This window comes from Vespa velutina, chromosome 16 (assembly GCF_912470025.1).
Source record: "Vespa velutina chromosome 16, iVesVel2.1, whole genome shotgun sequence".
Taxonomy (NCBI): domain Eukaryota; kingdom Metazoa; phylum Arthropoda; class Insecta; order Hymenoptera; family Vespidae; genus Vespa; species Vespa velutina.
Window position 1 is genome coordinate 2,680,001 of NC_062203.1, and position 20,000 is coordinate 2,700,000.

Sequence of the window (20,000 nt, forward strand, 5' to 3'; positions counted from 1 at the left end):
AAAATCAAAACGGTAAAGTTGACGCCTCAAGAATATGATTCAAACTTTCATCTAATTTCTCAAAAGATATACAAACATGTAACCTCAGAAAAAGCGCTTTCCGTATGGCAAACCGAGAGCATGAATTCTCGAAAACGATTATATCGCATTTACCTTTACCATTTGCGTAAAATATGGAATGGTATAGTGAACTGAACTCGCAAATGAACGTGTTTGCTAGTAAGACCCAGTCGTTTCGCTCGTTTCGTACATTCCGCGCGATGCATTCGAGAACGCTGCCAGTTTCATGCTCGCCCGAAGCGCTTTTCGCGGAAGCAATTTCAGCCGTTCGTCAGGTAAGATCTCGTCCAGAAAATCCCTAAAGCAAGCAGCAGAGCGGACAATTAAAACGATCGACCGAAAAAGGGAAACCGTGAAATGAAGAAGGTTAGAAGAGGAATCTAAATTCCTGATGGAAAGTCGATGAATACAAAAATGAAAGAAGGAGGAAGGAGAAAAAAAAAAAAAGAAAAGAAAAGAGAAAAAACAAAGAAAAAAAAAAGAAAGAGAGAGAAACTTTTACATCGCATTATCATTTAATGATTCTTTTCTTTTTTCTTTTTTCTAAAAAAAAAAAAAAAAAAAAAAAAATAAAAAAAATATTTGAAAAATTAAAACATTTATAAAAGCAGAAAAATAAAGAATATTTTCACATCGTCTTGACATTGTTCTCAATGATTCTTTTACAAGGAGGAGATATAGAATAATGAAAAAAAACAAATAAAAAAAACAAAATAAAATAAAATAAACAAATTCTAAGAAAGAAAATAATTCACGTGTTAACTGTATTATCATTGAATTTATTGATCATCCATTCGTATCATTAATATTCCTTCGAAATTATATCGCGAAATATTTTAATCGGTTTATTCGCCGAACGTGTTTCTTTATAATTTAAAAAAAAAAAAAAAGAAATAAAAAATATAAAAGAGACGTTGCTTGCTTACTTGTTTACTAGCCTCGCATACAATTTAGATAAACGGACGATGATATGCCTTAGACATTTCTTATTAAATTCCTTATTAAATTGTCTTACGAAAAAAAAAAAAAAAAAGAAAAAGAAATCCCTTCATATTTCGATAATACGTTTAACAACGTAACGATAGATATTTCTAAGATAAACAGATGGATTTTGATCTTTTACTCCACGATCCCTTTCCCTCCATTATGCCCTTCTAGAATTCGCAAATTAGTTCGAGTATGATTACTTTCCCGTAAGAAGCATTTATCGTCGGCAATAAGGGAAATAAAAGAAAAAAAAAGGGATTCCAATGGTTTTCCGTGTTTACGCTACTCTGAACGTTACTTGTTTTCTCAACAACGATCCTCTGGCCCTTGATGGTAGGTGCGCGTTGTTCAAGCGCAAGATGGAGTTTTTACCAAATAGAACTCCTTTGTGAAGTACTTAAAGAGAATAAAAGGAGAAAAGAAAGAGAGAGAGAGAGAGAGAGAGAGAGAGAGATAGAGATAGAGAGAGATAGAGATAGAGATAGAGATAGAGATAGAGATAGAGAGAGAGACATCGAGCCTTGAGCAAGGGTTCACAGAGTGGTCGCATAAAAAAACATATGCGCCTAACGAGCAGCCGTCTTCGTTGGTGGTCCGTTCTATAGTACTCGGCCAGCCACACGAGAGCTAATGTGATTACAAAAGACATTCATTTTCCGCCTTACCGAACAAATATTTATCAAGCGCGCGAACGAGCACCTAACGACGCGAAAGATCGCGGCTAGGGTGAAACTCCGTTAACATTTCGGCCTGGTCTCTTTTGATAAAAACTACCTCAGCCTTGTTACCGGGTTGACCGATGAACCTCATGAATGATAATTCATGTTTCATGTTTCTGAATATCATGACGATCAACAAGTGTCAAGAATTTGACAAAAATAATGGATTTGACATCTTGTAAAAATTATATCTCCTTTGTAATTAAAAAAAAAAAAAAAAAAAAAAAAAAAAAAAAAAAAATATGTTTATATCTAACAATGAAGAGTACTCCGAAGTTATTAAATGGATTTATTATTACTACATGTAATTGCATTTGTTTTATATACGTACATTAAACATATTTTATTTTATTGTAAAATATTTACGAAACGTTATTTAACCATATATTTAAACCATCCGCAGGTCATAAATTTTACGGTTCTGTGGTTGTTAGTTTTATATTACTGTTCTTTTGTTCTTTTTTTTTTCTCTTTTTTTTTCCCCCTTCCTTCGTAAAAGTTTCTGAGAGAAAAAATAATAAAAAAAAATAAAAAAAAAAAATAAAAAAAAAGAATAATAAAAATCATACATTTAACGGGTTAATCCCATCTTTTTGGTTCAGTTATGGGAATACATTTACATTCATACCGTGATACAAGCTTATACATAGTTACAACGAACGACTACGTGAATAGAAAATCCTTACATTTTTCATATTTCATGTAATTGATGATATATATATATATATATATATATATATATATATATATATATATAAATATATATATAAAACGGGGATTGCATTGCCCAGAGTAAAAAATAATTCACGCATAATAAAATGTTATATTCATCGAATAATGGATCCGCACAATAGGGCGCGTACGCGTGTGTGTTTGTGTGTGTGTAAATTATCAAAGAGACTTTAATATTTTATTTGAAGGGGAAAGAAATAAAAAAAAAAAAGACAAAAAAAAAACAACAAGAAAAAAGGGAAAAAAAAGATTTGTCCTACAGTGTTGTTAATGGATCGTCGGGTAAGCTGATTTCGTAAATTATATTTTTCGATGTAATTGCGTTACGATAAAACGCGTTACCTTTCGAAGATATCATTCATTCACTTTATGATAGGGACATTTTTCGATTAAAAAAAAAAAATTGTTATACAGTTATCTAGCAGTTAAAGTTTGTTATACGAATTTGTATTAAATATATCTCTACGAAAATTTTAAATGTAATTCATATGTTTTATGAATATATGAGAAATCGATTAATAACATACATATACACATACGTTATTTTTCCATCCTTCTTTCTTTTATTTTTTTTTTAATTTTTAAAAGCGTTTAATTTATTTCAAAACACATCTGTTATATTACTTTATATATTTATCACGTATATATATATATATATTATATAAATGAAGGTGTTGTTTATTTAGCAATTATATATATATATATATATATATATATATATATATATATATATATATATATATATATAAATGAAGGTGTTATTTATTTTTTAAGAAATAGAATATTTTAAGAGATAGAATAAGTTGTTCTGAATTTAAACATACATTATTATAATTTTATTATAATATTATTATAACATCGATTATAATAATAATTTAATCCTTAATGAAAATTATTTAATTCTTAATAAAAGATTAAAAGTTATGATAAAAAGATTAAATAAATAGATAAAAAGATAAAAGATAAAAAGGAAGAACAAAAAAATTAATGTAATTATGTAATGAAAGTTTCCCTTGGTACTTATACGTTTTTTCTTGTTTTTTTTTTTTTTTTTTTTTTTTTTTTTTTTATTAAAAAAAAAAAAAGGAAATAGAAAAATCGTTGATCTTTCATGAAACAAATCATTCGTTTTATCGTTTATCCTTTTCTATCTTCTTTTTCACTTTCGAGACAACTCGAATGTATACATATGTAGGTAATCATCGACGAACGAGTTTTCGTAAAGCTTCTTTCTTTTTAATCGAGACACTGCACGTTTCATTATAGCTCACTCGTCTAATACATAGATAGGTACCTACGTGTATCTACTAATACAAAAAACCAATGTAGCTCGCGCTTTTATTTCCGTAATAACTTCCGATTGCTCGACTGGAGACATCGTTAACTTTGCATCCTCTTTCTTTGTTTCGTCCTACGTTGTTTCGCGCCCCTTCGTTTTCTTTTACTCTTTTTCTCTTCTCTCTCTCTCTCTCTCTCTCTCTCTCTCTCTCTTTCTCTCTGTATGCCATTCCTAAGCCGTCTAAAACTCATCCTCTATGCGAGCTATCACGAAAGCCCAGCTATTTTCACGCTGAACGCTCAACACGTTCATCGCGTCGAACGTCTAAAAACTCTTGGATATCGTACGGCCGACGCCATTTTCACAAGGCCGACGTCCTCTTTCATCTCCCTGCCCGATATTATTATCTCTCTCATCTATCTTTTACGACTCCTCCACTTCGCTTATCGTTTCTACCTTCTCCTCGACGATCGTTCGCAGTCATTTTGTTTACGCTGGTTTCTTTCTCTTTTTCTCTTTCTCTCTCTCTCTCTCTCTCTCTCTCTGTCTTTATCTCTATCTTTCCTTCCTCCTTACTGGAAAGTTGTAAACATTTTTACTATCGAACGTTGTATTCTTTGAGTACCTAAAGGAACATCCATTCGAGTTTCTTCGTGTAAGAAAAAAAAAAAAAAAAGAAAAAAGAAAGAAAGACAGAGAGAGAGAGAGAGAGAGAGAGAGAGAGAGAAAGAAAGAGAGAGAGAGAGAGAGAGTGTGTAAGAAAGAAAGAAGAAAACAAATAAGGATAGAGTAAAGAAAAATGTGTTTTGTCTATTTCTTAAAAAGAAATTCCATTCACTCTTATAGAGAGAAAATTTTGAAGAAAAGTATGAAAAAGATTGAAAGAAAGAGACAGAGACAGAAAGTGAGAAAATAGAAATACGTATATGTTAGAGAGAGAGAGAGAGAGCAGTGTCACTGCGTACATTCATACACACATATAACATATATACGACATACGTATGTACATATATATATATATATATATATATATATATGTATACATACATATGTCTTTCACACGACACGTTCTTTCGGACAATGGAAGCATCTTCGCGACGATATCAAAAAATTCGCGCGCTCTTCCGAAACAGCAGGCGCTCGTCCAAGCAAGGAGTGATCTAATGATACCAACACCGATACCAACATTGAAAAACCTAGTAGTCTTCCTTCTAGTATTATACTGTGGTTATGTTTTCCCCTTTTTTCCCTTCCTCCTCTTCTTCTTCTTCTTCTTTTTCTTCTTTCCCAGCGAGAGAGGGAGAGAGAGAGAGAGAGACGAACGATTCTTCCCTTTCGCGTTTATCTTCAGCCTGGCCCTTACGTTTTTCACCTCCGGACTAAATATTTAGAGGCACCGTCCGTATTTCGAACGGTGAAAAACGTAGACGAAGGGATTGCGGTGAGGGATTGAGAAAAGGGCTTTCAGAACTTGCACGATGGTCTAGCGAACAAAAGGTGCACCGGCCCTCGTTGCCTCGAAGACACTCGCGCGCTTCGAGAGGAGGGATTGAAAGTGAACGGTGAGACAAGGACGAGAAAGGATGAGGGATAGAGAAAAGGGGAAAGAAAGAGAGAAAGAGACAGAGAGAGAGAGAGAGAGAGAGAGAGAGAGGGGGAGAGAAGAAAGAACAGAAGGGAAAAGAAGGACCAAAGGGAGAGATTTCTAAGCAACCGTCAAAGAACGTCGCGTAGAACTCGGCCCGACTTGTTTTTCAGATTTTATGAAGCACGGATTTCGAGAAAGTTTCTTCTATTCCTTTCTTCTGTTGGTCTAAGAACCATTCCTCCTCTTGATTTTCATCCTTCTTCGTTCTTTCTATACTTATTTATTTCCTTTTGTTTTCCTTTTTCTTTTCTATCTTCTTTTTCTATTTTTTTTTTCTTTTTTTTTTTACTTTTTTTTTTTTTCTTTTTCTTTATTTTTTGTTTTTACGCTACGTCTTGCGACATGAAAATATTGAAAAAAATACTTTGTCGTATGACGAGCGAGCTATCTAATGATATATATATATATATATATATATATATATAATGATAATCATAAGTATAGTTTCGAATTCTAAATTACAAAAGTAACTAACTCTTGTTGACTAAATTTAGAAAATATCATTCGTCTGTTTGACGTCAGTCAATATAGGATTACGTTTTATAAAATTACTATAAATAGGAGTCTTCTAGTTATTTATTTATATACATGGATATGTATATTAGATATGATTAGAGAAAATGTTATTATCATTTATAAAAGAACGAATCAATTTTATCGAAGATCAATGAAAAAGTTTCAATAAAGATAAAAAGATAGTTTTAATATTAATAGAAGTTTATATTGTTAATTGAATATTACGAAATCGTATAGACACAAATTTTTTTTTTAATTTATTTTTATAAAAAAAAAAAGAAGAGAAAAGTATAGGATTATTTTTTTAATAGATCTGATATACTTAGGATAAACTAAGGAATCTTAAAATATATATTATGCACTTTTCTGCATAAGAATCAATTTACAGTACTGTCTATGATATATTTTGAAATATATTGTATTATAATGGAAATATTCAATAATATAATCTATAAACAATATTTGTAATGTTTTAATATATCATGCAAAATAATTTTTATATCTTTTCTATCTTTCTTACCCACGTAATATTACTATTATCATTTTTATCATTATAATTAATTATTGCAATAAAATATTATAATACTATGATGTATCACACACATATATATATATATATATATATATACTTATGTGAAAATTATACATATGTAATTTGTAATATGTAATATTACTTAATTATTTATTTTTAAATATTTTTCAGGCAATTTGTTATGACGTTATATCATCGGGGAATCACACGGGCGAAAGTTAAAATGAAAAAGATAATGTCTCGAGAATATAATTTAAACTTCCATCTCGTTTTTCGAAAGTGCTTCGGTATTTTTTATACGCTCGAAAATTTTTTCATAAAAAACAAGACCAAATATAACATATAACAAGTTTCAAGTTTCATTCATTTCATTAAAAAACACATACACACACATACACTCTCTCTCTCTCTCTCTCTCTCTCTCCCTTTCTCTCTCTTCTTTTTCTTTTCTCCTTTTACTTTTTTCCTTTTTTTTTATTTTTTTTTTTTATTTAGAAATAATCGTCCTCAAGGCGGAGAAAACTTTTCGATGGCTCCTCTCATACATGAATGTAATGTAATAAAATCTATCTGAAAGAGAGAAAGAAAGAAAGAAAAAATAAAAGAAGAAAAAAAAAACCGATTTCATTACAATTGAAAAACCATTTAACGAGATCGAAATTTTACTCTTAGGGAAATACAAAATTTTTATCTTCTCACAGAAGAGAAGATCTCTTGTGTGTTTTCGTGTGATTTCCCTTAGCTACTGGCAAACGTACTTTCACGACGCCATTTTATGTGCACCGAAACGTCGCACTTGCATAGTGCATGCAAGTTTTATTCCCTTGGACGCCCGACAACGAATGAGAGAGTCAAAGTTCCCAACGACGACGTCGCTTGCAACCCTTCCGAGCTTGTGACTTAACGCGGATAGTAACGTCGACGATAGGCAAATATCCTCCTTCTCTTTCTTTCTTTCTCTCTCTCTCTTTCTCTCTCTCTCTGTTTCACTGCATCCGTAGCTTGTGCAAACGAACAATTGCTTCCACCGTATTATAATTCTCTCCTCTCTTGACTTTAACGTGCCACTGCAAATACTAGAAACACGTGACGAGAGAAATTGCGTGCTTTTGCGTTGCGGCGAGTGTATTATAATGTGTTTGCGAGTATACGAGCATTGAAACGTTTCAATTGAAGCAATGCCTAAATGCATTGATTCGTTTTACGAAAAAGAAGAAAAAAAAAAAAAAAAAAAGCAAAAAATAGGAACAAAAAAAGAAAAGAAAATATCGCTCTTTATTCGATTGCAGAACATTACCACGATAATAAATTATTTTTCTATCAATTATATATCATCGTAAAATATATTAATTTGTATATAATTATATACAACTTTTGTAACTTTTTATGATATTACATAACTAAATGTCGATCAATTTAATTGCAGGAAAAAAGTAAAAATAGAAAATTAATTAATTTTTGTTCGTGAAATTTCATTCGACGTCGTTAATTAGAAATTTTTAATAAAAAGTTGTATTTAATATCTCTGATATATATATATATATATATATATATATATGTATATATATATATAATATATAATATATATTAGGAAGTTATATATAGCTCTATTATTATATAATCTATTAAAGTATATATGATATAAATTCATCACAAAAAAATTCTGCATAAATGAATGCGTAATAATAAAATAATCCACGTATTCCCCCCTTAAAATATATCTATTTATTCATCTACCTATCTATCTATTACTTTCTTTCTCTCTCTCTCTCTCTCTCTCTCTCTCTCATATTTCATGCTGTACGTTCATGCAAAACAACACGGCTATTACATCTATAAATTCCATTTCAATTTCATTCTTTTACATCATTCTCGCATTTCGAAATCAATGATAAAACATGAAAACGTGATACGCATAATCTGAAGAAGTGTGATACGAAATAAATACCTGTGATTGATTTTATTGAACGATCATTAAACGATCGCTAAAAAATGTTTAATCGGTGAAGAAAAACTATTTACATAAATTCTGTTCCATATAAATGATTCGACGATATGATATCATTCGAGGCTAATGAACAATCAAATTTTCAATTTAATAACAATGAATTATTCATCCTGTATCACGCGCTATCACGTAATTTAATTTACTTAATTAGTCTTATTCGACCGAAAGGCTGACAAATTAGATTGTCAGAAAAAAAAAAAAAATAAATAAATAAAAAAAAAAAATAAAAATGCACCTAATAAATTTGTCGCAACAAATAAAGGATATTCCGATGAAACAACAATATACAGAATCAATGAAAGAGAAAGATAGAAAGGAGAGTATGGAAAAGGGGTGGGTAGGTAGATAGGTAGGTAGGGAGAGAGAAAGAGAAAAAGAAAAAGAGAGAGAGAGAGAGAGAGAGAGAGAGAGAGAGATAAGGGAGGGAGCGGAGGGTGGTGGGTGGTACGGAGGATGGAGGATATGTATTCGTAAAGTTGACTTGCTGCACTGCAGTAGAAACGACCGTTCTCCTCTCTCTTTCTCTTTCTCTCTCCCTCTCTCTCTCTCTCTCTCCCTCTCTCTCTCTCTCTCTCTCTCTCTCTCTCTCTCTCTCTCTCTGTCTCTCTTTCAGCCCTTATTCTCCTAGCCCCGCCAGAATCCGTCTATCCACGTTCCAGAGGAACAGCTGCATCCAAAAATGGATGCCTGGATACCTGGGCAACAATGCTTTTCGAAAAGTTTTGCTCGGCTGCGGTTACACTTTTCATCCGTTCTCCAATCGTGCTCGTGCTCACGCGCAAAAGAAGGCTAGACATAGAGTAGCACAGGTAGGTTGGTAGGCACGTAACCAAAAATGTATCCAACTCCCATACTTTCGTTGATATGTGCCGTTTGTCTGTCTATATATATATTTGTGTATATGTGTGTGTGTGTGTGTGTGTGTGTGTGAGCGCATGTGTGAGCGCGTGTGCGCATATGTGCATATGTGTGCATGGATTTGTGTTTCTGTGTAAGGACATAAAGGGAACTATGCGCAGTACGAGTATCACGTACCTTCGTGGATACGCACGTGCGCATCCATGATAGTCCTTCTGACAGGTATTACGATGATAGATACGCGCGTGCTGGTTTTTTTTTCTTTTTCTTTTTTCTTTTTTTTTTTTTTACTTTTTCTTTTTTTTCTTTTGCAGCGAGGCTCTTACGATCGTTTTGCAACTCTCTGGCAACGTTCCAGAATCACCAGTGCGGTCGAACCAGAACACGGGTCTGAGGTTAGTGCCGTACAGCGGTAACGTGTAGCCAGCGCCATTTCAAAATGAATTTTTGTCCTTTTTTCTTCCTTTTTTCTTTTTTTTTTTTTTTTTTTTTTTTTTTTGATACATAGGTATCTAGCTAGGAAAAGGTTCAAACGGGGCCATAACACCCGGTGATTCGTACAACTTTCGTCTCTAAGTGTAAGTTTGTAGATACTTACCGTGTGCAGTTGTTTATATACATATATATGTTCTCTCTTGTCTTTCTCTTTTCTATTACTCGAGTACATGTGTTTTTAGAGTGTATGGTGGCTTTCGTATTTCTATTTTTATATGTAAATTGGTAAGGATCAAGTTGTTAGGTCCAAACGATCCAACTTTTTTATTTTGTCCCTTTACACATACACGAACTTCGTTTCTGAACTTTCTTATTTTTGTTCTTTTCCCCTCCCTCCCCCCTCCTGTTTCGTTTCATTTTCTTTTCTCTTTCCTCCCCACCCCTCACTCCGACCTTCCCCACTTTTATTCGCGAAATAAGAGAAAGATACGCAAAAAAATTACCCATCGTTTCTCCATTGAACATTTTCATCGTTGGACTTTATCGATTTTATCGCATAAATATATTCACTATGTATATGGATTCCGTAATGCAAGTACAACGATATTAATCGATTAATGAGCCGGATATAGTCGCTTAGCGCGACGTTAATTGAAAATATAGATTATAAGATTATTCGGTGAACTCTAAATTTGATAATTTCTTTCTTGGAATATCGGGTAGCTTCGTTCGTTATTTTTACGACGTCTCGAGTGACAGGATCGACCAGCTGTGTCTCTTCTCTTTTAGTATCATGACCGTGAAAAATAAAGGCTAATCGGCCAGCAGTGAACGTCACTGATATATATCTCTTACTTGGATTAGCAATGACATTTCATATAAAACGTGGGTATCAGTCGCGGGCAAAAGGTCAACCTGCACGAATTTCCTTTCACGATTCTTTCGATCGTTCATTTATATCACAGTCAGAAACAATAATAGATCAAACGCGAGGATAACGAATTCTGTTTTTTTTTCTTCCTTTCATCACTTTTTTCATATCGAAATATCATTCAATTAATTAATAACTATTACTTTTGTGGATTTATTCAAGATCGATTTTTATATTTGTCGAAATTTTATCTCAAACAAATTTTATAATCGTGGCATTAGTAACATATGACCTTTAATCTATAAGAGTTAAATTTATTATTATTATTATTAGTTATTGTTGTTATACTCCATTATTAAAAAATCATTTAATTAATACAATATCTTTTGAAGATTAATTGAAAATTTTTATTCTTATATATGTTGAAAGAAATTTAATATTTGACAAATTTTATAATCATAATTTAACACATGACTTTTAATTTATAAATATTAAATCTATTATTATTATTATTATTATTATTATTACTATTATTATTATCATTATTATTAATATTATTATTAGACGTCATTATTAAAAAAATGTCACATTCATTTAACGTCATAAACTTTTAATCAATCAATGATAATAATTTCTTTGATTTTAGGTACGATAAAATATTATAATATACGACGTATGCAAAGCAAATCACGAAAACTAACAAGGACACTCAGCAGATGTTAATTATTTATTACTTCCCACACGTATATATATATATATATATATATATATATATATATATATATATATATATATATATATGCTTTCTACGTGCGTGCCTTTGTGTATCACCTGTATTCGTGTGAATGTAAAAGCTGGATTACGAGTTAGCGTTAATGCGCCGACCGATCAATATGAGAATACTTATTAGGTAGATATTTAAAATTGTTTATATTAAAAGAATAGTTTTATTATGAAACGTTATCAGCTGTACTGATCGGCCCGTAAGTTTTGTTCATTTTCCTTCTTTTTTTTTTTCCTCTTCCTTCTCGTTTTCTTTTTTCTCTTTTTTTTTTTTTTCACGGGAGGACAGGACAGCTTGTTGGAAGTAGACGTTTTATATTCCCCATAGAACTTTTAAGGAGCTCACGGTTAGAAACGTCTCTCTCTCTCCCTCTCTCTCTCTTTCTCTCTCTCTCTCTCTTTCTTTTTTTCTTTCCTTCTCTTCATATAGGTTCCCTTGTGTACACTTTCAAAGACAAGGCCTTACAAACTATCATACAAAGAACTTTGCATACGTTGAAAATTTTAAACTCGAGCATCGTTTGTGCCAGACAGAGTTTAGAAAAACATTGTTTCTCCTTTTAACACGCCGAAGAAATGCTTTTCATCCTGGCTAATCCATCCAGGCTCACCGAACGATAAAATAAAAGTAAATGGAAATACATTTTGTCAGAGTTCAGCAAGTATAAACCGGAGAAAATTTGTAAAAGTTCAAAGGAAACGAAAAGAAAAGAAAAAAAAAAAAAAAAAAAAAAAAAAGAAGAAAGAAAGAAAACAAATAGAGAAAGAACGTAAGAAAATAATTGATTTTCATTCATATCATATCGTAATAGTTACATCGATATTATATTTACTCGATAAGATAATAAAACAATTATCAGAGTGCAACGAAAAATTCTCAGTATTTCATTAATCATCAATATCGCGAGAGATTAATCGATTAGATTCCCGATTCATTGTGATGTTCCATTATAAAAATCCCTTAGATCATTAAATACTTCAATATTCATGATTTATCATTTACTTCGAAATACGAGATTTATTATTATTCAAACTTTGAGATTTATCAAGTATCATAAAACATACGTATAACTTTTCTATTTACTAATAACTCTTTTAGATCGTTCGAATAAATTGATATCATCGTAATACGAGAAATCGAGATCCATAAAGTTATTTACATAGATCTTTCACTTATTATCAATCACGTATATCCATTAATACCAACAGTAAACACAGGTATTGTGTTTTGATAAGACGCATATGACAATGCTGATGTCACTGATTACAGTAGAAATAATTCAAGGACAGGATACGCACGTGTCTATGTCTTAGACGAAGTAGAAAAACAGAGAGAGAGAGAGAGAGAGAGAGAGAGTAGCCAAGGAGAATCTGAACTAAAAAGTAAATTGTATATCGTAAGAATATTAATTCAGTTCAGATAAAATACATCCAAAAGTTCCTTTTGATAAAACATTCTCACCATCGTCAGTATGTGTAGGAGACAAAGCATCGAACGTAATCCAACATCTTGACGATCAAGCGACCACATTCATCCACCCTATCTCATACCTTGATTCCCTTCCTTCTCGATCATCGAAAGTCAATAGACTATCTTAACCCTTACGCAACCCTTGCTATTTAGTCTATTATGAGGAATTAATCTATGCGGTCATTTGCAAGTTTCAACTCTCAAGTTCAAATTGTAAGTTAAGTGCCAATGACAATTTCGATTAATCTAACTCTCCGTAACTTTCAAACCAGAGACATTGTACCTTAGTAAATATAGAGAACGTATATATATTATATATATATATATATATATATATATATATATATATATATGTATATCAAGGTTATTATGTCATTACAATTTATTTTTGTTTTGAATTCTTAAAAATATTATTATATTCTTATCGTTATATCATTACAATAATTTGTTCTCATTTTCGAATATTGAAAAAAGAAAATTTGAAAAATTTATTTTCTCGTACTCCTCTCGCCTTGATTTTTCTCAATCATTAATAAATATTAGCTTTCTTAATAAACGCTAACTCGAATAGACTCTCTCGTCACTGACACATGTATATTTTTTATTACGTCCTATATTAAACGTTGTCCAAACAAAGTGAATAAAATAAGCCATTTTAATCGTCACATCTTTCGGAAATAATATTCTTGAATAATAAATTGTCTTTAGTAAATCTTTCATAAATCTAAACTCCTTGACGTGACAGCCATTGTCACTAATAAAAGAAAAAGAAAAAGAAAAAAAGAAAGAATTACACCTACATTTTTAATTATTAAATTATTCGTCATATTCTATCTCGTAGTTCCAAAAAAAAAAGAAAGAAAAAAATAGAAAAATAAATACATCACGATGTATATATATATATATATATAACTAGTCACATAATTTAATTATTATTGCATTATTAATCCCAATATATAGTATACATGTTATAAAAAAAAATAAAAAAGAAAGTTACTTTTTTATCCAATAATATTTTATCTAATAATATAATCAATACTAAAAAAAAAAAAAAAAAAGATGATAATAAAATAAAATAAAAATAAAAATAAACAAAAATAAATAATTCCTTAATTAGATCGAGTGACAATAAAAAAAAAAAAAATGTTTTTCTCCATTCCAACGACAATTCGAAATATCATGAGAATTTTAATGATCCGTATAACGTTATACACATACATACGTGTGTGTATATATATATATATATATGTACAGGTATATAAAATGAATGATATTGATTTTTTTTTTTTACCTGATAGTCCATGTAATTTCCGTATCCCATATGATTACAGGTGCAGGCACAAGCTTGAATATGCCTCCGCATGTCGAGTTCAACTTCCTCGCCGCAGACACCTCTGCTAGTGGCCATCATCGTATCCCCCATGCAATAACCGCCGGTGCAATACATCCTTGGGTCAGTCTGATCCAGGTAACCCCCGCCCGTGTCATCGTACCCAAGTCCACTGGCACACCTGGAATCCGAGGTATATCCCACGCGAGATTGTGGACATTCCTCGTATCCCAGTCTGGACTGGGGTCGATGGAAGGTCGGGGGCACATCCTGAAACAAGACGACCGATCAGTCAAACCTGATATTTAACTACATACTTATTTCTCATAATCGATTAAAATATACAATTATCGATGATATCTTACGAACAATTTATAATTTCTGTCAAAGTTACGATATTATTTGTATCTATATTAATTGTAAATATAATTTATAAAGATAGAAAAGAAAAGAAAAGAAGTAATATAAAATCAATGAAAAATTTTCAAATACGATGTAATTATTAAAAATTTGTAATAACAAAAAAACAATTAAATTAAATAAATACTCAGATATTAACGTTCGACTATATAACCTCAGTTATATCTAGTAGATTAGGACACAATAAGGATCAACTTTAAGCTTAATTAAAACAATTTGTGCGTTGTTGATGATTCATGAATTTTGTCTTTTCTTTTTTTCCTTTTTTTTTTTATAATGACAGAATTGGAAATGCGTTTTCAAATCTACTGATAATTATTTTCAAGGTTTCAAAGAATATATACAGTATTTTTTTGTAGTCAAAATTATTGACACTGTACAAAATGACAGCTGTTTAACAGTGCCTGAGATGTAGCGCACTCCAAAGTACACAACTTGAAATTATTTTGAAATGTGCACAATTAAGATTAATATTGATTGTATGTGATTAATCGGGAATTAATTGTTCGTTTTATAATCATTCTCTCTCTCTCTCTCTCTCTTTTTCTCTTTCTCTCTCTTTACTTTAAATTTGAAATCTCTCATGATTAGATATTTCTTTATAAGAATCAAGTTAAATCTGTAAGATTCTAAAGAAACGGGAGAAGAATTATTGCTGACGTCTTTTGCTATAGAAATTAATTTCAAGAGATGTATCAAATGTTATAATGGGTCGTTCGTTGAAAAGTGAAATGGCCTATTCTAAGCCAAAGACTTATCTCAACGGACAAAGGTATAGTAGTCGAATACAAATGGTAGAGGATCACTTTGTTCCCCTATCGTGGCTAGGCTGCGTACGGCCGATATACTAGATAGCTAGTCTATCGTAGACTTAGAGGTTTACGGTCGGTATATATTCGGTAAGGACATGTTAGGATATCCCAGTTGGTAACTTTGCTAGGATACTTGTTTGCTAATGTATCTATCTAATGCATCCATCTTCACCTGTGATCTATTTCCCAGACGAGATAACATTCGATTCTAAATATATGTGTGTATGTGTGTGTATATATATATATATATATATATATATGTTGGGTACTTTGTATTTGAATTTACGATAGTGGTAATAATCTTCAATAAGATCAGTAATATTTTTATTCATTTAATAAGTCATTTTAATTACTTAGAAATTTTCAATAATAATAATAATAATAGTAATAATTATTATTATTATTTTTAATTACGATAGTTTTCGATTAAAACGTAAAGATTTGTTAAAATGTCTGTTTGCTAATGTAATCTGTCTAACGCTTAATCTATTTCCGAAGATAGAGATAACATTTGATTTTAAATGTTTTGCATTTAGGTGTTCGTGTTATTGTTCGATGTGATAATTTAAAAAAATTGTTCAGAAATACTTTATTATATTTTATAAATTATTAATCATTATTGATGAATGAATTAGTTATGAATAATATATCTTCATTATTTTATTTATATAAAGAATGTAACGAATTATATATATTTTATGTATATCGTAAAATACAAAATTTTTTAATTGGATTTGAATATAATAAAAGTAGGGCGCATATATTTACGTGTGTTTATATTTCCATTAAAATTAACAGACGATATTGTAACGAATGTGCGTTTCTCATTAATCAACGGTAATTTGTGGAATTAGTTGAATAACGTGATGGGTTGTTACGTAAATCTCGCAAATCCAAGTAGTTGAAATGTTTCCCAGAAATGTCATGTAATTGTCCGTTAAAGGGGTCCATTTACTCTTCTGTCTGTCCCACGGTTTTCTCAAATTTATGACACAAAAGGTTATTATAATGTATTATAATAAAATATTAAATGAATGTTACGTGTACATAAATTATTTTATCACTGGGAAAGATACGTCTAATAAATTTCATTGAAGTACTTATAATTGAAATTAACGTGTAATGGCGCGAAGAACTTTCGTGATTTTCAATTACTTTCTATCTGTCTCTCTCTCTCTCTTTCTCTCTCTCTCTCTTTTTCTTTATATATATATATATATATTTCTTTTTTTTTTCTCTAAAAAAGAAGCCTAGATTAAAGGATCTCGTCTTTCCGTTTTTTTTTCTTTTTTTTTTTTTTTTTTTTTTTGAGCAAAGCATTTGGAAATATCCCTCTGGTGATATTATCGACCACATCCGACTGACCCACATATCTTAAATTCTAATCAGTCCTCATTCAGCACGACTGACCTGGCAACCTAACAGTTTCTACACTCACCCTTTCAGCCGTTCGAGATATCGAATCGGACGTTTCGAATCATCGTGCATAGCTTGCAATCTGTCATAAGTGCTTTTGCCTTCGGTTGATGTTATGCCTTATTCATGAAGGCATGAAATCCTTTTCCAGAGAGGAAACGGCGCTAGGCAAACATCGTTCCTTTATCTCCGATCGGAAAATTAGCTCTAATCCCGTTAGAAATTCTATCGGCAGAAAGTTGAAAACGTTCGAAAGAAATTTTCATCCTGTCTCTGAGATATTTCATTGGTCTTGTAAGTCAAAGGTAACACACTCGCTCGCTCGCACAGTCTCTCACTCACTCTCGTATACGAATGCCAGTGGAAAAGTATATGTCAAAATCCGGGATTTCGATGGCATGGGATTTGAGACTCAAGCGTAACCAGATTTAGAGCAATCTGCACTTACGTACGCTCTCCAAGTCGAATCCGATAAGATGAAGTTCTTTTATATACATATATATATATGTATATCTGTGTGTATGTGTGTGTGCGTTTTCTTCTATATTATATATATATATATATATATATATATCGAACGATTCACAAGTAACCTTTTCGTATTTGAAGTTAATTCCTTTACAATATTTAAAGATAAAAAAAAAAAAAGAAAAGAAAGAGAAAAGGAAAGGAGCAAAAGCGTCAAATAAAAATCGTCAGTTTATATCGTCACAGAATTCTCCGGCTTTTGACCTATATATCCGTATTTAATTTCTTCCTTTCGTACGATCCTATCTCCGTCCAGTTGCGATTAAATTAAATCGTAAAACTCTACTTATTTTATTCGTAGCAAAAATAAAAAGATAAAGATAGAAAGAGAATTTATGGAACGCGAGGAGGAATGGTGGAGAGGTACGAGAGTTTTTCAGGAGGGAAGAAACAAAAAAAAAAAAAAGAAAGAAAGAAAGGAAAAAAAAGAAGAAACAGAGATTAAAACATAAAGGAAAAGTCGTAGATAGATCTACGCTATTACTTTTATCAATATATATATATATATATGTATGTATATAATATAGAGATTTCAATCATTTTTCTAAGCACGTTTCTGTATCTGTTTAAGTGTGCGTGTTTGTTCTCCAACGGATAAATAATTCTTTCTATTATAAAGAAATTGTTATTTTATTCTTTTTATATTACTTCGTTTTTATATTCTACATTAAATTCTTCCTCTGTGTTCATCTCTCTTTTTTTCTCTCTCTCTCTCTCTCTCTCTCTCTCTCTCTCTCTTTAGATTTATAATTGCTCTGAAAGAATTTTGAAGCTACGATTATTTATAATTAATTACTTATTAAAAATTTATTTAATATTAATTCTATTATACAATATAATTAATATTGTATAATTATATACATTATATAAATAAATAATATTATAGAAATAATATTATAAATTAATATAAATATACATAATTATTTATAGTTTAAATCAAAGAATTAATTTATACAATAGATTATATATATATATATATATATATATATTTAATGTTTATAAATTCAATATAAATTCTTTCAAAGGAATTGGAATCCAAAGACAAGATCGAAACTTTCCGCGCGAATGACGAAAATTTCACGAAAATCCCAGGGCGTTTATCGTGGATAACGATACCGATGATCGACACAACCAAAATTCTCCAGGATTCTCCAACGTCCTTCGTAATTATGCAAGCGAATCATTCCCCTGGAGCGAGTCACGCTATTTGAAGATAATCGTAGCGTATACATAGATAATATCTACGTTCGGAATTTGCCCTAAAAGCGTCGAGCACTTCGACAATCGATAAAGCGTTCGAGAATAGACGAAGAAAGAGGAAGAACACATTGTTATATGTTGTATTGTAAAAGTAATTAAATGATATTTACACTTTGAAACTTTTAATCGATTGCATTTAATATTTTATTATTGAATTTAAATAAATGTATTTACGTGTTAAAAAGGAAAGAAAAAAATATTAAAGAAAAAAAGAAAGAAAAAAAAGAAATCGAATTACTCATTCGTCCAAAAAAAAAAAAAAGAAAAAAAAAAAGAAAAAAAGAAAAAGAAAAAAAACGAAAACTGCATTTTATTAAGTAACGATTATTAATAACGATTGTTTCTTTACACACACACGCACGCACACACATAGAGACACATATATTTATATATATATATTGGATTGATGCAAAAGTTCATCTCATTACTATTATATTACTATTATAATATAATAATTACTATTACTATTTTTAGTAAATAAAAATAAAAGTTTTTCTTCAATTTTAATAAATTATAAATAAATTTAAGTTATTAACTTTAGAAAATTTTATTTGCTAAAAATAGTTAACAATTACTATTACTCGTTAGTAAATAAATATATATATATATATATATATATATATATATATCTTACTATCTAATACTTAGCAAAATGATATAAACGTCAGTCCAATCTAAACGGTTCCTTTTATAACGACAGATTAAGCCTCGATGACTTGCTCGATTCCTCTTTTCCTTTGACAACAAATCGTGCCAAGTCTAAACTATCCCCCTTTTTTTCCTTTCCTCTCCACCCTTCATCCCTTCATCCTCTTCTTATTCTTTATCTTTTTCTTTCTCTTTCTCTTCTACTGTTACTTGTTATACTCTTACTCTCTTACCCAAGTGAGTTTGTAAAAATCGCGTTTCGGCCGAGTTCTCGCGTTCATTTATTCGTGTTAACTCAAATGCCCCGAAACGTTTCGATCAATCGAACCCATACGAGGATCAATCGAAAGGCATCGATCATTTTGGACAACGCGAAAAGTTACACGCACTTTCTCTTCTCGTTTATATCGATGGGAACTTGTTCGCTTGGTTGCCGGTATGCCATCGAGAATTCGAGTTGTTTCGAGAGTACCTTCGAGCTTTAACGTCCCTCGCGATATATTTCTATCTCTCTCTCTCTCTCTCTCTCTCTCTCTATCTCTATCTCTATCTCTATCTCTCTCTATAGAGAGAGAGAGAGAGAAAGAGAGATAGAGCTCTCACGCATATACAGATTGTTTTTCTCTTTTTCTATTTTCAAAAACGATATACCATATATGTATTCACACAGATACGATGTTACACATC

At 30.9% G+C, this 20,000-nt stretch overlaps 1 protein-coding gene across 3 annotated transcripts in view; it reads right to left on the reverse strand.

Moving 5' to 3' along the window:
* The window catches only part of LOC124954939 (dipeptidase 1-like), a 132,933-nt gene that overhangs the window by 34,354 nt on the left and 78,579 nt on the right, over positions 1-20,000 (reverse strand). For 2 of the 3 annotated variants that reach the window (XR_007102718.1, XM_047508615.1), the window contains exon 3: positions 14,191-14,499. The exons of the other annotated variant lie outside the window; for it this stretch is intronic. Coding sequence is in view for 1 of the 2 variants with exons in the window: in XM_047508615.1 (XP_047364571.1) it covers positions 14,191-14,499 (309 nt within the window). In the remaining variant the exon portion in view is untranslated. The remainder of the gene's footprint in view (positions 1-14,190; positions 14,500-20,000) is intronic. 3 annotated transcript variants of the gene reach the window in all.